The sequence below is a fragment of the Drosophila virilis genome, chromosome 2 (assembly GCF_030788295.1).
Source record: "Drosophila virilis strain 15010-1051.87 chromosome 2, Dvir_AGI_RSII-ME, whole genome shotgun sequence".
Taxonomy (NCBI): domain Eukaryota; kingdom Metazoa; phylum Arthropoda; class Insecta; order Diptera; family Drosophilidae; genus Drosophila; species Drosophila virilis.
This window is the reverse complement of record NC_091544.1, coordinates 14572079-14590073: the sequence shown is the minus strand read 5'-3', so window position 1 is coordinate 14590073 and position 17995 is coordinate 14572079. Positions and strand designations below refer to the sequence as shown.

The 17995-nt window shown below is 42.2% G+C and overlaps 3 protein-coding genes across 3 annotated transcripts in view; all 3 read left to right on the top strand.

The window, feature by feature from the left end:
- Positions 1-17995, top strand: part of Ir94h (Ionotropic receptor 94h) — a 124918-nt gene that overhangs the window by 27786 nt on the left and 79137 nt on the right. The gene's annotated exons all lie outside the window — the stretch shown is intronic.
- Positions 13296-14319, top strand: LOC6631028 (tabinhibitin 1). Its single transcript, XM_002053797.4, has 3 exons — positions 13296-13466; positions 13518-13918; positions 13978-14319. Exons 1-3 carry the CDS (start codon positions 13317-13319, stop codon positions 14276-14278), a joined length of 852 nt encoding a protein of 283 aa, XP_002053833.1. The 5' UTR covers positions 13296-13316; the 3' UTR covers positions 14279-14319.
- On the top strand, positions 15452-16925 carry LOC6629544 (uncharacterized). Its single transcript, XM_002053798.4, has one exon. It carries the CDS (start codon positions 15502-15504, stop codon positions 16855-16857), a length of 1356 nt encoding a protein of 451 aa, XP_002053834.2. The 5' UTR covers positions 15452-15501; the 3' UTR covers positions 16858-16925.

Here is a 17995-nt window from a genome sequence, read left to right as displayed (position 1 = left end):
CCCAGGCACTGGCACTGGCACTGGCACTGGCACAGCTAGAGCCCGCAGTTCGACCCCAAGTGCAGCGCGTGAACTCATTCTCATTCCTGGCCAGCAGTGTGCGCTGTGTGATTGATGAATGTTGCATATTTTGGACGCAGCGGGACGTCGCTGCCGCCGCCGCTGGCTGCCTCCATTGTGTGGCATTAATGAGACATTGGCCATTTGTTTGTCTGACAATGAACTGGACGCCTGCTTTATAAAAATTGCCAGTTGCATTCAATGACGTTTCAACATTTTAATATGCTCTGCGCCTGTGTGGTAATTGCCAATCGAAATTTGCATGCACAAATCGCTGAGCTCGTAAAATTTTATAGAAATTGTAACACATTTTGCCGAGTGCGGCAATTAGAGGCGCATTATGTGGGCTCGACTTGGAACTTAGATTTAGTATCTCTGATAGGTGTATATAGCTGTACATCCAGCTTAGCTGTGCCCAGCTTCAAGCCGGCGGTTCTATTTATTACCATAAATAATTGTCAAAGCCAGAAAAGTCAACTGATATACAGTCGCTGCTTGGCCCAGCATGGCCTGCCCTGGCCTGGTACTCGTATTTATTTCAGCATACGGCACACTTAAAAGGCATCAAGCCGACGACGACGACGACGACTGTGGCACACCCCTGACGTCATGTTTGTTAGTGGGTGCAGCAGCCACAACAGCAGCAGCAGCGGCAACAACAACAATAACCCATTGCATATGCCCTGCATTGCTTGTAATAAAGTCATTAGAATGTGCGATACGATTCTGGCTCATAAGTCGGCATTCGATCGCACAGTTTGAGGCGTTAATGGTTTAGTTCCGCTGCATTGGCTACGCAACTTGTTGTTGTCTGATAGTGTTGTTGTTGCTGGGGGCTGTGTCTACACATAAAACAACATCCGCAAACATAAACGAATTCCGCATTTGCTGTTATAGAATAATATGCTTATTATAATTTAAATATGACTGCCTTGAGCTGCACCAATTGTTTATTACACAACATTAATTGTTAATTTACATTACGATTAACTTAAAATTTAGCTTCAGCTGCATTTCTAAAAAAACATATTAATTTAGAATATATGTGTGTCATTGTGTAACTTTTTACTAATTAACTGTTCTTGGGCATGATTAATAGCGTCCTTCATTTTCTCGTCCTTTAAGCGTTGATTACTTTCTTATGTTTTTATTTTGGTTTTCATAAAATCAATTTTTGTAGGTTTCGTTTTGTTTTTCATTATTGATATTCATAACTTTGATAATCGTCATCCGTAACGTAAGTGACGTCAGTATTTTTATCATTATTATCTGTATATTCAACGTCTGGAAATGTTATATCTGTCTGGTCGTCAGTATATTCATAATCTTCATATTCATCCACGGATACAAGTTTTTTGCAAGCATGCCGACACTCTACCTCTGAACCGAAACGGTTTGGATTTCCACCGCAGCCACTGTAAAAGAATTTGGAGCATTGTCTGGCAAAGGGATCGTAGCCAAACATTTCAAATTTGCCTTTACATGGACCTGGATTAACGCGGAACAAGCATTTCACTGTATTATATATGGGATGACATTATATGTAATAAGATTATTCGCAAAATAATAGATCTGACTCACAATTCTTTACAAAAGGTTCCCTTGTGTATCCCAGGCTTGAAACTTCTACAACCAAGCCAAACGCAAGGAAATTAAGAACAAACTTCATGGCTTTAGCGATAATTGGTAACTGAACTGGGATGTCCAGTTCGCTAGATGAACATGTTCAGTTAGTTATTAACTAAAGTGAAAATGTGCTCGAAAATTACTTAATAATCAGCTTTCGCTATGACATGTGGCATTTTGTTTATTTTAACCAGCTGATTCAAAATTAGTCTGGCTCTCACAGAATGTCGCTCCCTTAACGAGGCCCTCTTAAGTTCGCTGGCTTTGAAGATTGAGTGGCCAATCTGACAGGAAGGGAGCAACCACTTGCCAACATGTTGCCAGTCAAATGTTGCCAACGCTGCACAGTGGTTTAAGCATCTAATAAATAAACTTGTCGACTCAGAAAAAAATTAAATTTCTCTTGAAGAAGTTATATATTTGAACGAATATAAAATAATAATAATAAGGTTGTTAAAGTATTTCTGTTAATATTTTTTTGAATTGTGTTTTTTGGTTTATTGTGATTCACTGTGTATAGGATTTGTTGCTTTGGCCGTCTCATCATTGTCGCACGACTCACGACGGTGATAAATAATCATCAGTCCAATGAGAGATGCTGACTGTGTACGAGTCCAAGTGGAGCCAACGTTAGAGTGGAGCTGGTCCAGAGCTCGGTTGCCCTCTATGTGTTTCTAATTAAGCTTCGGCAATTGCAGGTACTCGTAATTGCATAAGGAGTAACGGCACTTTCTGCTCCTGTGTCTATTGACGGCTGCTCTTGGCCAGGTTAAGCTTCTCGTTATTATCGCCATCGCTGGCTCGTTTTGGCCAGCTCATTGCCCAGACGGCCGATAGCAACAGTTGGCAATGACATTTCAATGCATTTATGATGTTTATCTTGGGCGAGCGGGCCATGCAAAGTGCTCCTCAGTATATGCACCATGGTGCACTCTGCACCGATTTCGATAAATTGAGCACGTTTTCTAAGGCAGGGCCTTTATCAAAACAACTTCATCATCATCATCAGCAGCAGTAGAAGCAGCAGTAGCTTATTGATCTTCTGGCCAGGTTTGTCAGCCTGATTTTTGGCTCGCTTAATTGGCCTCTGATGGCCATTTGGCTTGGGCCGAAATCAGTTTTTAATGAAAAACCACACAAAAGACGCCGCACACAGCTGCTGAAAACTGGCGTGCCTTAGATCCTCTAGTCATAATTCATTTGGATCGTTGTCTGTTGCACAGATTTATTTTGGGCTAACTCGATTACCATACAATTAGAGCATTGCTGCATTTTATGAAATAGTTATTCTGAGAAATACACATGTATATGTATACGTATTTGATATGTAAATATTTGTTGCATTATGCAAATGCAAGGTGCCTTAAATCGAAGGTATGAGCCCAGTATGAGCTGCATAACTAAATATAGGCATACGCTTAAGTAAGCATATACAACTTAAGACGTGGTCGCCGGATTTTTGTATATAAATATATAATTTTTTTTTTGGAAAGTTTTGCTATAAGCACAAAGTTTACTGCTACACAGTGAGCATGCTGACCGTTAAGTGCCATTAAACAGGCGACTGCTGCTGCGGCTCAGGCTGTGGCTGCGGCTGTGGCAGTGGCAGTGGCATTGTTGTTGTTGCTGTTGCAGTCGCTTTTGCTATTGCAGTGGTCCCGCTTTCTAAGAGAAGAAGAAAATGAAGCAGGTGCGCAATTGTCAATTTTCTTGCTGGCTGCTAAAGAAATATAGAGAGACACAACAAAAACAATGAACAACAAGCCGAAATGTTGCCTATGAGCCAACGAAGTTTCCATACACTTTAAAATGCTTAAGCTGTGATTTATTATAGAATTCTGGATACTTTGGAAAGAAAAAGCAGAATATAAGTTCAGATTTACATTTTACATCTTTTTGGTAGATTATATATAACTGTAGTACAGGGAGCTGCAATAGATCCGTCTAACCGTGCTACCCTTCTTTATAAGGGTATTTCTATATCTGATTGTTTTCTGCACAGGTTTTTATCAGTCGCATATCGGCTTGACATAGACATAGTAAGTAGCTTTTGTTGCCTGTTGTCAGTTGCTGTTGCTGCCGCCGCTGCTGCTGCTGCTGCTGTTGCAGCGACTGGCCTGCCCGTTGTGACTGTGATTATTATGATTGTCCAGTCAAGCATGGACGATGGCTATGCCTAGGCCAATGCCGATACCGATGCTTATACCGATGTCTGTACCGATGCTGTATGTCGATGTCGATTGCTGCTGGCCACAATATCGCTAAGATTTATGGCCTTTTTCCAAGCAAGATTTGGCAGCGGCGCTTGTTCTACGAGCTGTTGCCCATAGATATCTTTATATAGGTGTATAGCATACTTCATTTATATGTTTGTATGTCTGTTCATCCATATGGCATGCAATAATAACTATAATTTGCCTGATTTATGATTTGGTTTTGTGACATCAATTTGGCGTGCGGTCAGCCGGGCAGGCCAACGACCAAGCTTGCAGCATTATAGCTGTAGCTGCGACTTAAAGATATTGTTGAGTTTTCCTTCAGGTTGATATAACTAAAGACAAATTAGAAAAATATAAAACGATAGTTCATAAAACAGCTTGTTTCTCTCAATATATGTTTTTTTAACTGAATTTAAGTTTAATTTCGCTCCGATAAAATGTGTTCTGATAAGTTTCGAAAAGTTTTCGAAGCCCAATAAACGAGTTGGCAATTTATGAATTTGTTAACTGTCTTTTGCTTTAACTCTCTAACAATTACAATTATTTTTATCCATTTCTTTTATTGAAAAAAAAAATGTGGCATTCCCTTTCTACTATACCAGTCCCTGTCAACTTTAACTGCAACAGAAAACTTTACGCACAAAAAAAAAATGCCATAAAACTATCAAATATAATTGTCTATGTCATGTGTTTGTTGCTTGAGAAGCCGTGCCTATTCTCTGTCCTCGTCCAGATAATGCTCGTTATCGCAATGTCAGCGATAAATTCCATAGATCATAATTTATGTGTATGGGCGCTTACAGGTCTGAGGCAGTTCACGGGCATTTGATGGGGCCGAGACCAGGCAGCAATAGCCGCCCATAATGTCGGGCAAATCTGTTGGCAGACATCTGGCGTGGCCATTGCCACTGTCTGATGTCACATAAAGTGGGCAAACTAATTTCCGCTGTATGCTAATTAAAAGTGCCAACGGCATGACTGCCAATAGGCAAATTGCAGCCAGTTGCTGTCCCTAGCAAATAGGGGAGCAAAACAAGTGCCTGATCGAAGTTCTAGGAAGTGCAGCCGGCGGCACATGCTGCGCCTGACTGGGCCATGCCCAACCAAGCAGCCAGCCATTTCGTTATGGTTTAAATGAGCAATTTAACAAGCAGACAGCCTGAGCTCCAAGCGGCTGCCGCTGCTGCTGCTGCATGTGGAGTAAGAGATCAAAGATAGAAATCTCGGCAAGAAGCGGCAGACAGTGGCAAACAGGCACACCGCGTTGCCGGCTTAGGCAGCTGAGTCGGCTCTCTTGGTTAGGGTTATTGCTTGTTGTTGTTGTCGACTTAATAGCGGCGCTTGGCGCTGTTGTTGCCACTGCTGCTGCTGCTGCTGTTGCTGCTGCTGCACTTGAAATTGAATCTGAAGGAAAATCGTGCACATTCTGAGGCGACACCGAGATGCGGAAACGGCAGCACAACAAGCACAGAAGCCGTTAGTTAAACTGCTGCCACTGCCGGCGGCCGGCGGGCAGCGTCTACGCTGCAGCTGCATCCCGATCGATGTTGCCTCGAACCCTGCCCTTGTCGCCTGTCATAAAGGCAGCCCGGTTTCTTTTTTTGAGGCATATTAATTATTTTTTCGGGCTTTTGTCGTTGCTGTCGTTGTAGTTGTTGCTGTTGTTGTTGGCGTTGTTGGCGTTATTGTTGCTCTTGAGGATATGTCCGGAGTTGGGCCTGGCCTAAGCCCGCAGCTGCTCCATGCGCCATGGTCAAAACGCCCGCCAGCGATTTTTTGGCAGAGATTTCTGCCGTTGTTGCTTGTGGTTTTGGCTTTGGCTTGGCGAATCGTGGCCAGGCATAGAGCAAAAAGCACACCAGCAATGAAATTTTTCGTACATGTTATTGTCCATGTCCCTGGTCCACTGTTTTGTTGCTCTGTTGCTGTTCGGCAATGTTGCCGTCTCGCTCGCCGCTCTGGGCCCTGGCAAGTCGAGCCACCCATGGCGGGTTCAATCGGGTTTCGTTACAGTTTTACTATGGGCAACATTGTTGAACGGTCCGTACTGGGCGACTGGTCGCCTAGTTGTCTTTTAGCGTTTGGCATTTTCAATTTCATGTTTTGCTGTTGCTGTTGCTGTTGTGTTGTTGTTGTTGCTGTTGCTGGGTTTCTGTGAAGCACGATAAGCATTTCTTTTGAATTCGTTTTGTTGAGGGCGTGTGCGACGTTTGCAGCCAAAAAGCAGCACCAAAAATCACAGTTACATCAAATTGTTAATTCGTTTCATTTTGCACTGGCTGCGACTCTGATATCAACTGTTGTAGCTACCGTTGCTTCAAGCACTCCAACGGCAACAACCACAGCAACTTGAGGTCAATTGAAATAGTGCATAAAATCAATTTGACAACTTTTTGTGGTTTGTCGCATAAAAGAAACCGTTGAAGTTTCGTCCGGTTCCAGCTACCCATTGAATTCGTTCTGGCCGAGTTCAATATTGAAAGGAATTGCCAATTGTCATATTATTGATGGTTAATTTATTACGTACTTCATTATTCAGCCTCATAACTCACTGTCAGATTGGATTACAGCTAATTAATTCTCATAGATTCAATAATTGTATTTTTAGATGACATTTTCAATATTTTATCGTGTGTAGATAATACAATTTATGGCACTGGCAAGGAATTTTAGTATAGAAATTTATATTTATTTTTTTAATTATCTATATACACCTAACATAATGTAAAAAGTAAGTGATACTAGATTTTATTAATTTACACTTAAAGAAAATATTAAATTTTATTTAAATTTATCGTCACATGATTCGTAAATCTATAAATTTTTCCCAGTGCATTGGTGCTTTGAATCTTAATTGCTTACAGGCTCTATTTTCACCCCTTGAAATTTTCATTTTTGTTGATTTTTTATCTTGGGTTGGTGCACGCTTCCCATGGCCACAAATCAGTTGCCTCGCCCACTTGCCACTGTTTTGGCCTCGATAGATTTCCTTAACTAAATTATGAGCAACTAACATTGCAGTATCTAAATGGAAGACGGCGGCAGATGTGCCATGAAATTTCCACATAAATTTCAATTTACCTGCCTCCCGAAGCTCGACACGCAGTGAAATTGGCAAAGAAAGCGAGGCATCTGCTGTCGCTGCTGCTGCTGCTGATGGCCAACAGCCGCAAGCATCCAGCAGCAGCAGCCTACGCCAGCACCGCCCAGCACTGTGCGCCGCACCACCAACACGTTTGATACAGCCACCCACTGTTTTAATTAAGTCGAAATGCAAATGAGTCGCAACTCGTCTGGGTCGGGTGGGGGCGGTTTGGATTGGACTTGCTATGCGATTAATTGCGCAAAATTGGCGCGGCATTTTTATGCGGCAAGTGAAAGCCGCTTTTGCTGTGGCAGCGGCAGCAGCAGCGGTGGCATCTTTATTTTTATGGAGCTGCATTGATAAGCATCAGTGGCACAGTTGAGAGACTTTTTTGCATTGTACGATCGATGGGCGATCAATCTGCTGGGCTGCTGATAGCCCAGCAAACGCCAAATCACTTAACAATCAACAGTAATAACAACAACAACAGCAACAGGAACAACAAAAGCGACAAAAACAATAACAAAAACAACGCCCGTAAGTACAGCTGCGACACTTTTGAAACTCGTTTGACAACGATATTATGCGGAGATCGATAGAAGTCAGGCCCAGAGCCAGAGCCAGAGCTGGAGACCTAGTGCCCGTGCCAAGTGCTAGTTGCAGTCCCAGTGCGCCAGTGCCAAGTGCCAGCCGCGTTAGATTAATTTCCAAAGGCTGTCATTAAAATTCCAACGGGCTGCAATTTATATGCCACACACATGCCAATGCGCCCCGATGCCGACTTGGCCTCGTGCAATTTTTAATAAAAACAGCTTTATATTTATGATATCAGAATATGGCAAAGAAAAAAAAAAAGACATTGACAACAACAACGGCAGCGACGACCACGCGCCGCTCGTTAGCCGGCTCGAGACCCAAGACAACATCATCAACGTGCAACGTGCAACGAGCGCAGCGTGCAACAAGCGGTTGCCTGTTGAAATTTGCATGACAAACTCAAACTCATCCATCAATCAAAGAGCGAATTGCAGTTGGACGTTGCTAACTCGTTACGACCCCTTGGCCAAATAATTTCACTTTTAATTACACAGATACAAATGTGTGCACGTGTGTGTGCATAACTGTAGAGAGCACGCTAATCCCTGCAGCAGCAGCAGCAGCACCTGTATTAAATGCATATCGCGGTTGTCGCCGCTTAACGTAAATTTTCACTTGTCTTTTGCATAATGTGGACAAGCTGCGATGCGCTGCACTGCGATCCATGATGCCTGCGGCTTTGGCACGGGCGGCGCCACAAAATCAATTTACTGCCACGCAGCACGTTATCAGTGCGTGTGCGAGCGGTACGCGCATAGCTAAATGGTTAGAAAGAGAGCGAGTGAGGGAGAGTGCGCGAGCTGGTTACCGGGAAGGATGGTGCGTAGCGCTGAGTCGCCAGACAGCATCACCTGTCGTCGCTCGTTAGCGTCATCATAAATAATTTTAGCAGTTTTAGCATTTCGAAATCTATGCAAATTTATGACAACTCACATCGGGTGCTGGGATGTGGACGGACACGGCGTTTCCTTGTTGTTTGGCCGTGTGGCAGTGCAGTGATAACGAAATGACCATAATGGCCATTAGGTGCATTTGTTTTTGTTGTTATTCTTGTCGTTGTTGCTGTTGTTGCATACGTTGCATGTGCATGTTATTGCAGCTGCCCGCTGTGCCACGAAATGCATTCAACTCTTATATATATGTATCTCTTTCCAGCTCCAAAAAAAATATATATATATATATGTATGTACAAAAATAATTGTAAATCGTTAGATTTATGGCCAAAAACACAGCCACGAATTATGACGCCGGTCACAGGTGGAAATCGCATGCTGATTTCTACTTGATTTGCTTGCCATATAATTGCAAATTGTATTTGTTTAAACACGTTCACATGCACCGGCAAGCGTCCCAGTATGTGTATGCTTGTGTGTGTGTATGGGTTGCTTTGGGCTCTCAGCTTGGCATACACGAAATTGGCATCAAGCCAGCGCACGTCGCCTGTTGTTTATATGTTCAAAATATTGTTGTTGTTGTCGTTGTTGTGGCTCAGGCGCTGCACGCCCACGTAAACACTCGACTATTGTATGGAGCATAAGGAGAAGTTTTGTGATTGCCCATTGGAATAGCTTTGAATGATGGCTTGACGTGTCTTTTTGGCATCATCCATTGCGCCCGTCAAGTGTGTGTGTATGTGCTCACAAATTATTATTATATTTTTATTATTTCTTGATGTGTTTTTGGCTTTGTAATGAAATAATTAAATGGACAAGCAATCTGCTTAATATAGGCAAGGATTTTTCACGTCGAAATAGTCCAGCTTCTGCTTGAGGATATGATATATCCTTGATAGATGATATATTTATGGTTCTGAAAACTGAACAGACTTCATATTATGATTGCCCAGTTGCCGCTAATGAACTGCAGCTGCATTTTCTGGCGATCAATGTCTTGTGCTACGTGTTTATAGCGGGCATCCAATTTCGCTGGACATCTCTTGGTGTAGACCTCGGGCATATTGCCACGTGCGTGCTCCATTTCTGGTTGGCCAAAAGGTGCCAATGTGGCAAATGTTGTGCGCTTAACATTTTTATGACCACCATAAGTCGTCTTAGAATGTGGTAAATGTGTGCGTCTGCGAACAGCCAGTTTACCAGTTGGCTGCCGGGAGCCAGGAGCTGCGTTTCAAGCAGATTCTAGTCTGGCACTGACACTTGAGGTATCGGTTTCATTAGCGAAATGTTTCCGTAAGAATGGCAAAAGGTCGCAATTGATGCCATTTACAAGGCGACGGCCATAAGGGTACCACTTACACGGAATCACAGTGGCAGTGGCTGCGGCTGCAGTGGCAGTGGCAGTGGCAGTATAGGAGCCATTATAATTTGTATTGAATTTCGTTTGTGTTATCGCGAACGTTGGCATCGCAGGTGATTTGTATTTGGTCGGAAAGTGCGGCGTGAAACTCAATAAATTTATCAAATTGAAAAATGTTCAATCGAAATCAAATCAAAGCCAATCCAGTCAGCCAGTCCAGGCCAGCGACAACTGCAGCTAAATAAATATATAAATAAGCTTTATGCATAAAGCTAAGTGTTGATTTTCATGGAATTGGGAAAACAATTCGTAAAGCGCTTTGCAATCAACGACTGGCCCCACCTAACCCTGTTGCGGTTAGGGTATACAAACGACTTGCGACAAAATGACGAAATTTATGTTTCATTTTTGTTGCTGCAAAGTGCAGTCGCATTGCTCTAACAGCCAATAGGGGCCATGCACTGGGGCGTGGCACACTGTTGCACGGTGCGGTACGGGGGCATGCTGCTGTCAGCAACAAATGCAAAGCGCCAAAAACTGCGACACTTTGTATAAATTGTGTCGAAAAACGGCAGCGGGCATCGCGTCGCGTCCCGTCGCGTCCAAGTTGAACCAGCTCGAACACCAACGCTGGCAGGGACAGCTAGAGCCAACTGTCTGCCAAGACAATTTGTTGGTCCGTCGCATTGTCGGCCGCTTGGTTAGCTGCCTGACTGGCCTGCCACACCCCCTCGGGCAAATGCAACAAATTATTGTCATCAATTTTTAGATGCAAAGCTCGAGGAGTGACATTTATTGAAGCGTGGCTGAACGTTGCGGCCGGCGGCCCAGCGGCCAGCGATCAGCGTTCAGGCCAGGATGCAGCCGGACGTGATTGCTCACATTGCTCCACATTGTAGGCGACTGGCTGGCTAGCTGGCTGGCTGGTAACGTTAATGTTGATTATAGTGTGCCACAGCCTGGCCAGTCTGAGACTGCCGTCTAGGAATGACACGTTTTGTCGTTGATTGCTAGGAAACGATGGCAACAATGGCTATAGCAATGATGCGAACGAGCAACAAGTGGCCATCGGGCGGCCACTTAAATTAGCACCGCGCTTCAGTTTTCAGTTTTATGGCGGCGGCAGCTGCTTCATTAGCTAGCCAGCCGATTTGCCGAAAAAGTAAAAGCCAAAAATTATGACCATATTTGTGGTAAATTATGAGACCCTTTCATAAATCAGCACTGGGGGGCAGCTGCAAAAGCCTCGACGACCTAGCGAAATAGGCTGCGTCCACCGTTTTGACTTTGTTTAAGACGTGGCTAACAGAAGGACTACTTTAAGGCCAAACACTCCAAAATAGTCCATGGAAATTTACATTGTGCCGCGGCGCGAGCGCTGGACAATCGCCAGCGCTTGACTTGCTTTAAACTGTGCCATTTATCATACATATAGCGACCGATATGTGTATACACATTTTGTCAGACCGCATTTGGCCTTTTGCTATTTTCACCATTTCTTTCGCTTTTCAATATGCCAGCCCCAACTGCTGACCGACAACAATTCCATTGTTGTTAGGTGCACGGCTACTCCATAAAGGCTACCGTTTTGCGGAGCGCGTTGTTTCTGCGCCACTTATTCAACGACCGAGCCGTGTGGCAGCATCGAGTTGGGCGGCTGGTGGTACTGCATTTGGCCTAAGCATGTCTTGTGGCCTCTAACAATAACAGCGACAATGACTGGACAACCGACTTACCAGATTAGAGCTACTAACAAACTCAAATATGACACTCGAAAGAAACGGTGCAGAGCTGGGAGAATGGTTTTCAGTTCCAGGGGCGGCTACTGTTGGTATTGCCTATCGCCTGAAAATTAGAAATTATCTTGTTAAAAATAGTTTTCTAAATATAAGTATCAAGTTACAAAGCTGCGCTGAGTGAAAACGCCAAATTTCACCTGTAAATATTCCTCTGGTATGCCTGACAGAATTACATTTTTTAACAGTTCGTTATGATAATGATAATAATACTATTATTAATAATAGTAATAAAGATAACAATATTATAAATATTTGGAATTGATTTAGTGTTTGTAGTCCAAAATACTTCAGAGCATCATCATTTTAAGAAATATTCTGTGAATGCACTTATGAGCTTAGAGGAAGCCAACAAATTGTCGTCGTAGCAGCAACTGATGCCAATTAAAGACTCCATGTGACCCCAGCCCAAGTTGGGCTGTCATGCGGTGGTAGGCTTTCCATTTTGCCACTGTTTTTTTTTTCTTTTTGTGTGTTGTGCTTGGCTTTGTGATATGTGCAGCTAATTGACCGACAACAGCGGCCTCAGATGCTGCACTTCATCATAAAAAAGAGTGAGACCTACTCGAGTGGCGCGGCATTACGTCAACGTCAACTCAATTTGGCGGTTAACAAGCATGGGACACAGTCGAAGATGGAGTCCGAGTCCGAGTCTGAGTCTGAGCTGGAGCCAGCGCGGGTCAAGTGCTGACGCATCTGCCAAATCAAGTGAAGTGCACCAAAACTTGTAGTTACCAAAATAAAAAATGCTTGAAAAATAATGAGAGTTGTGGTTGTTGTTGTTGTGTTGCTCGTGCTGTAGCTGGCAGCATCATTAAGAGTGATCATCTGTCAGGCAGCTTGAAACATGAAACATGAACGAGATCTTTGCCTCATTTAAGTTTTTCTTTTGGATTTGGTTTCGTCTGTTGCATTGCTTTGCGACAGCTCATTACGATTATATCCATATTTCCATTTCAAAAACTTGAGCTTGTGAAATTTTCAATTAAATAAGTGGACTCTGGCTGTCAGTACCAAATATTGTACAACGGACCTTATTGATCGTTTGATAAAAATATATATATCCAAGAGCATCGGAAAAATATTTAATTTAAAAACATTTATTCGTCATCGAGTTCTTCAGCTGATCTGCTGTGAAACGTTTTATATTGAAATCCATAACATTCGCTACACTACGCAGTTACTCTTACTTTTAATAGTTCTCGATTGCATGTTTTTCTTTTTCTGTGGAAAGCTTTTTTTCTCTTTGTTGATTTCCCATAATTTAGATTACCAACCGGCTGTCATATAAGAAGTATGAAGTTAAACTTTTGGCACGCCGAAGGATAAATACTCTTCGGATTGTTCGCACCTGCACTAATTTGTCTCCTTCCGTAAAATCGCGCTGAATTTTGTGTTTTATTTCTTGATTGTTAATATCAGATATATCTAATATCCAAAAATGTAGGAATTCAATATTTACTTATATATAAATATTGGAGTCGGAGATGTTTCCGTTTATGCGTTACACATTTACCGATTAAATTGTTATATACGTTGCAAGAGTATAACAATTGGTTTTAATTTGATTAGGTTTCACAGCTGTGTCTTGCAGTCGCCAAGTTACATTAAAAAAGTCTATAAAAATGGAAATGCAAGCTGTGGATTTATTTTATTTCCCATTCAGAGCTTGAAATCGACATGTCCTTGATATTTAATCAGTTATTCGCCTTACTGCTAATACCGCTTTTTTATCCACACGGCAGCTTGTCATCAAAACCTGCCGAACTCGGCGCCTATTGTAAAACTTCACGCTGCGGCCTTAAGAATTTGGCATGCAGGAATTCAAGAGTAAGTTTAGGAATAATGTAAATCATATTGGTAATTTTGGTTTTCATATAGAACTTGAGCATTGCTTGCGCGCCTGGCTCTAAGGTGGTTAGCTTGTCACCCTATAGAGAGCAGCTGTTGCACCAGTTCAACAGTTTTCGCAATAAAGTTGCCGTTGGTTATACGCGCACTTTGTTTCCAGCCGGACGAATGGCCCGTATGGCATGGTCTACAGAACTGGAAAACTTTGCGAAAATGTATATTAAGAAATGTGTATTTAATCCGCGACCCTGCATGGCCTCGGTACAGTTTTCAGCCATTGGCAGCATATACGATGGGCTCTCCTACTCGGGCAGCCAAAAATCGCATAAAATTCCTGAAATCACAGAGGAGCTGCTAAATGGATGGTTTGAAGATGCACGTTTTGTGACGAGAGAATTGTCGCTGCGTTTGAGAAACGAATTTACTCGACCGTTAGTAATGGTCCCATAATGCCATAGGCTTACTATTAATATTTCCAACCCTTTCATAGAACTGTACGTCAAGCCGTGTTGCTAATGGCGGACCGCAACACACATGTAGGCTGCAGTGCAATGAGATTGTCAAATGGAATGGTCAATCAGTTTTTTCTAGCCTGTACCTTTGCCACCGACAACATATTAAATAAGCCCATATACAAGGTAAGGGCTACGGCAGGCAGTCTGTGCAAACAACGCGACAGTACTTATAAGAATCTGTGCGCACTTGGTGAAGTTTACAATAACCAGCGCGAATACAAGCCTGGCGAGCTGCTCCCATCTTCCGCGGAGCTCTTTTCTGAGGTTGAGGTGTAACAAACCAAGTTCAATTAAATAAAATACATTTAGAAATATTATGACTCCCACTGGGTTTCTCTAATGTGCAAGGTTCGTGCAGCTTTTTGGGGTAGGTATAAAAGGAGCTGGGGCGCGGTTCGTGCCCAGCAATCGTTAATAGTAGCTAGCTTTAACATGAGGCAGTTTCTTCTTTGGTTCAGCTTGTGGTTGTCACTGGGCGCTAAATTAATTCTCACTGTCCCGGAGCTGGTGCAGCAGTTGCAAGTACAGCAACGTTTTGACTATGTGCTGCTGGTTGGAAGCTCCAGCTCCGATTGGTCACAATTGGTGTGGAAGCTGCCCTTGTCCTCTATTAAGATTAAAGACAAATTGAACATCAGCTATCATCTAGATAGATATCACTCTAATCACTTGCTTAGCATTGCATACGTTGATGAACATGATACACATGAACTTCTTGAGTTTCTGACTTTCAATTTGAGATTATGGAATACACAACCCTTACTACTGGTCTTCAAAAAAACTGAGCAAGTGCAAGTGATCTTGAAATGGTGCTGGCAACAGCTGCAGTTGTTGCATGTTTTGGCGATTCTCGAAGACTTTCAGGTATTTATAAGAAATATATTATTAAATATCAAGCTTTTACTTAATACTATAAATTTTCTGAACAAAGAAATCAATTAATATTTACGACTCGCCTAAATCATATTGGTCACATTTGGTTCATAATTTTCTAGAGGTAGCATTCTATTCCTGTGCTTGCAATTCACGGTTTTGGACTTGTTGTTGAATTTATTCCGCTGCAAGTCTCAATACAGTCTTGGTAGGTGCTATAGCGATTTGGATTTCCACCACATCCGCCATAGATGAATGTTTTACATTGATGTTCGTACGGGTCAAAGGCAAACATTTTGAACTTGCCTTTGCATGGACCGTGGTTGGCCGCAAGTTTGCATTGAACTGAAAATACCTTATTAAGATTTGATTCTAGAATCCAACCATAATACTTGCCTATAGAATTCGGTGCAGCTTGGGCAACTAAAATGAGACACAGCAAGCAGCAAAAAAACAAAATTTTTATAGCCATATTTACAATTTACAATCAAAATGAAATCTGGCTGAAATATTTACCGAGATGATTAAAAAGTAAAAGAACTTGATTTAAATTTTCTCAGCATGGTTGTTCGTAAACAAATTGCCAATAGTGTGAAATACCCCCATATTTTTAGGATACCGGACTCATGTACAGCTATTCACCTTTTCCGAAATTTCAACTTAAAAAGCGATTGATCACAAACAAGACGAATCCAATTATAATACCACGCCTGCGAAATCTCCGTGGCTATAAACTTCCAGTTATTGTGGGCGGCTCAACTCCACGACTTATAGTTTATCGTCGTCCAACTGGGGAGCTAGTCTACAGCGGCTACGTGGGCCATTTGATGCACTGCTTCGAACAAAAATACAACTGCAGCTTGATTCAGCCGGTTCCGCTAACCGAGAACACATTGGTGCCAGCCCGGCAGCTGATTGGAGCAGTGAGAAACGGCAGCGTCCAGTTTGCCTTTGCGGCAACTTATCCGGGTATGCCTCTCCAGGGTTACACGTATCCCTTTGAGATCCTTAACTGGTGTATTATGCTGCCCGTTCCAAGCCCAGTTCCGTCCAGTGAGCTCTACAGTCGTGTACTGGATTTGCCCACTTTTCTGATTGTACTCGGATCCTTAGGACTGATCTCAGCAATACTATCGTTTACCTTATGGCGTTATGGCTATCGCGTTCAACCGTATGAGTTTCTGCTGCACAACAATTGTCTGAGAGGAGCTTTGGGTCAATCTTTCAATGAGGTTCTACGGGCGCCTTTGCTGGTGCGTGGCATTTATTTGGAGATCTGTGTATTGGGATTCTTGCTCACCGCCTGGTACAACTCGTATTTCTCAGCGTATATCACCAGCTCCCCTAAACAGAAGCCATTCACGAGCTATGATAGCATATTGAACTCGGATCTGAAGGTGGTTATCTGGACTTCTGAGTATCAAACGCTGCTCAGGTACGATAGGCAAATTCGAAAGTATGAGGCGATATTTAAGATCGAGCCAGACTTTGAGAAATACCTAAAAATGCGCGACTCGTTTAATACTCTGTATGGCTATGCGATGCCTATACAGAAGTGGAACATTATAAAGCAACAGCAAATGGTTTTTAGCTCAATTTTGTTTACTATGCGCGAGGACCTTTGCTTTTATCAAGGCGTCCCAATTATGTTTCCCATTGCTGAGAACTCTGTTTTCAGGGAGCCACTAGAGCGGTTGATAGGAGAGGTGACTGCCACTGGCCTCATGGTTCATTGGCGTGACATGGCATTTAGTGAAATGATTAAAGCTGGCAAATTGCGTTTGGTCGACCTGGGCAAGCCAAAGGAGTTCCGTGCCATGCAGTTAATGGACTTGAGCGACATTCTAATGGCTGGTGGATTGATGATGACCCTGGCACTGGCCGTATTTGGGCTGGAGCAACTATGGTTTCACAAAATGCGACTAAGACGATATTTGCGTGAGGGCTTAAAAATTGCAAAGCAATTAGTGCACTTAAAATAAAAAATTTCGAAGATTACGCACTACGCAGCATTTTTTGCTTTAAAATAAAAAATATATTACTGACCAGCAAAAACACTAAAATAATAATTTTGATAAATATTTAAATAAAGTTAATTTCACTTTTCTTAATAAAAGTAGATGGGTGACTATTTTCTAAAAGCATCACCGACCGATGGAGGTGTTTTACTTTCCCGTCGGCCCAGCTATGCCACTTTTTACAGCTTATTTTGTTAATTATTAAACATATATTAATACAAAGATTTCTTGGTAAGCTTGTTAAGAACCAATTCAGCTTTATAGGGGTTTCGAATTCATAATCGATCCCAGCTATACTAAATATTGTCCTCCATTAATCTGCTATGAATCGTACTCGGAGTATTTAGTGGCTATTGTCTTGAATTATCATTTTAACAGATGAACAGGTTGTTCGAGCAGTATCAAAAACCAAATAATTTAAAAAATGTGACCGAAATGTAACAGGCTTAAATGACACATGTGTGGTTGATGGGGCGCGAACTCAAACCCTGCAGGGTAAATTTGTGTTCCTAAAATATTTCTACCAATTTAAAGATAATGAGTAAAAACAATTCTTTTGTGTTTAAGGCCGAGCTCTTTGTGGATAGTGTTTATGTGTATTTATATATGGTGGATATATGGATATGGATATATGGAATCGGATGTATATGATTGAGCGCATTTATTCTTGCGAAACATTAGTTAATGGAATCGATTGCCTCTTCTTAATTCTTGTTTCAAATCAGCGATGGATTGCGTTTTCTTGTTTTTGCTAAAAGAAAGTTCAGGGTATCTCCTATCTTTTGAAAACAAAAAAACAAATTTTCTCTATATTTCCATATATTTATTATTTTTTGTTTAGGCTTGCAATATTAAAGCAGCTCACAGGTTATAAATTTGCCAAAAACATTGTTCAATTAGACAGTCGACTCACAATGCCACTTATTGTTGGATCACTTATTGGTGGGCTAAAATACAATTAAGCATTCAATATAAATTATGCCATCATGGCACCTATTAACTAGGGCACTGTCATCAAGCATTTCGTAGTAAATTGATATATGCATTTTAAGCAGCGTTTCCCTGTAATCTCTTGGGTGTGGTTTTTTGTGTGGCCCTTGTT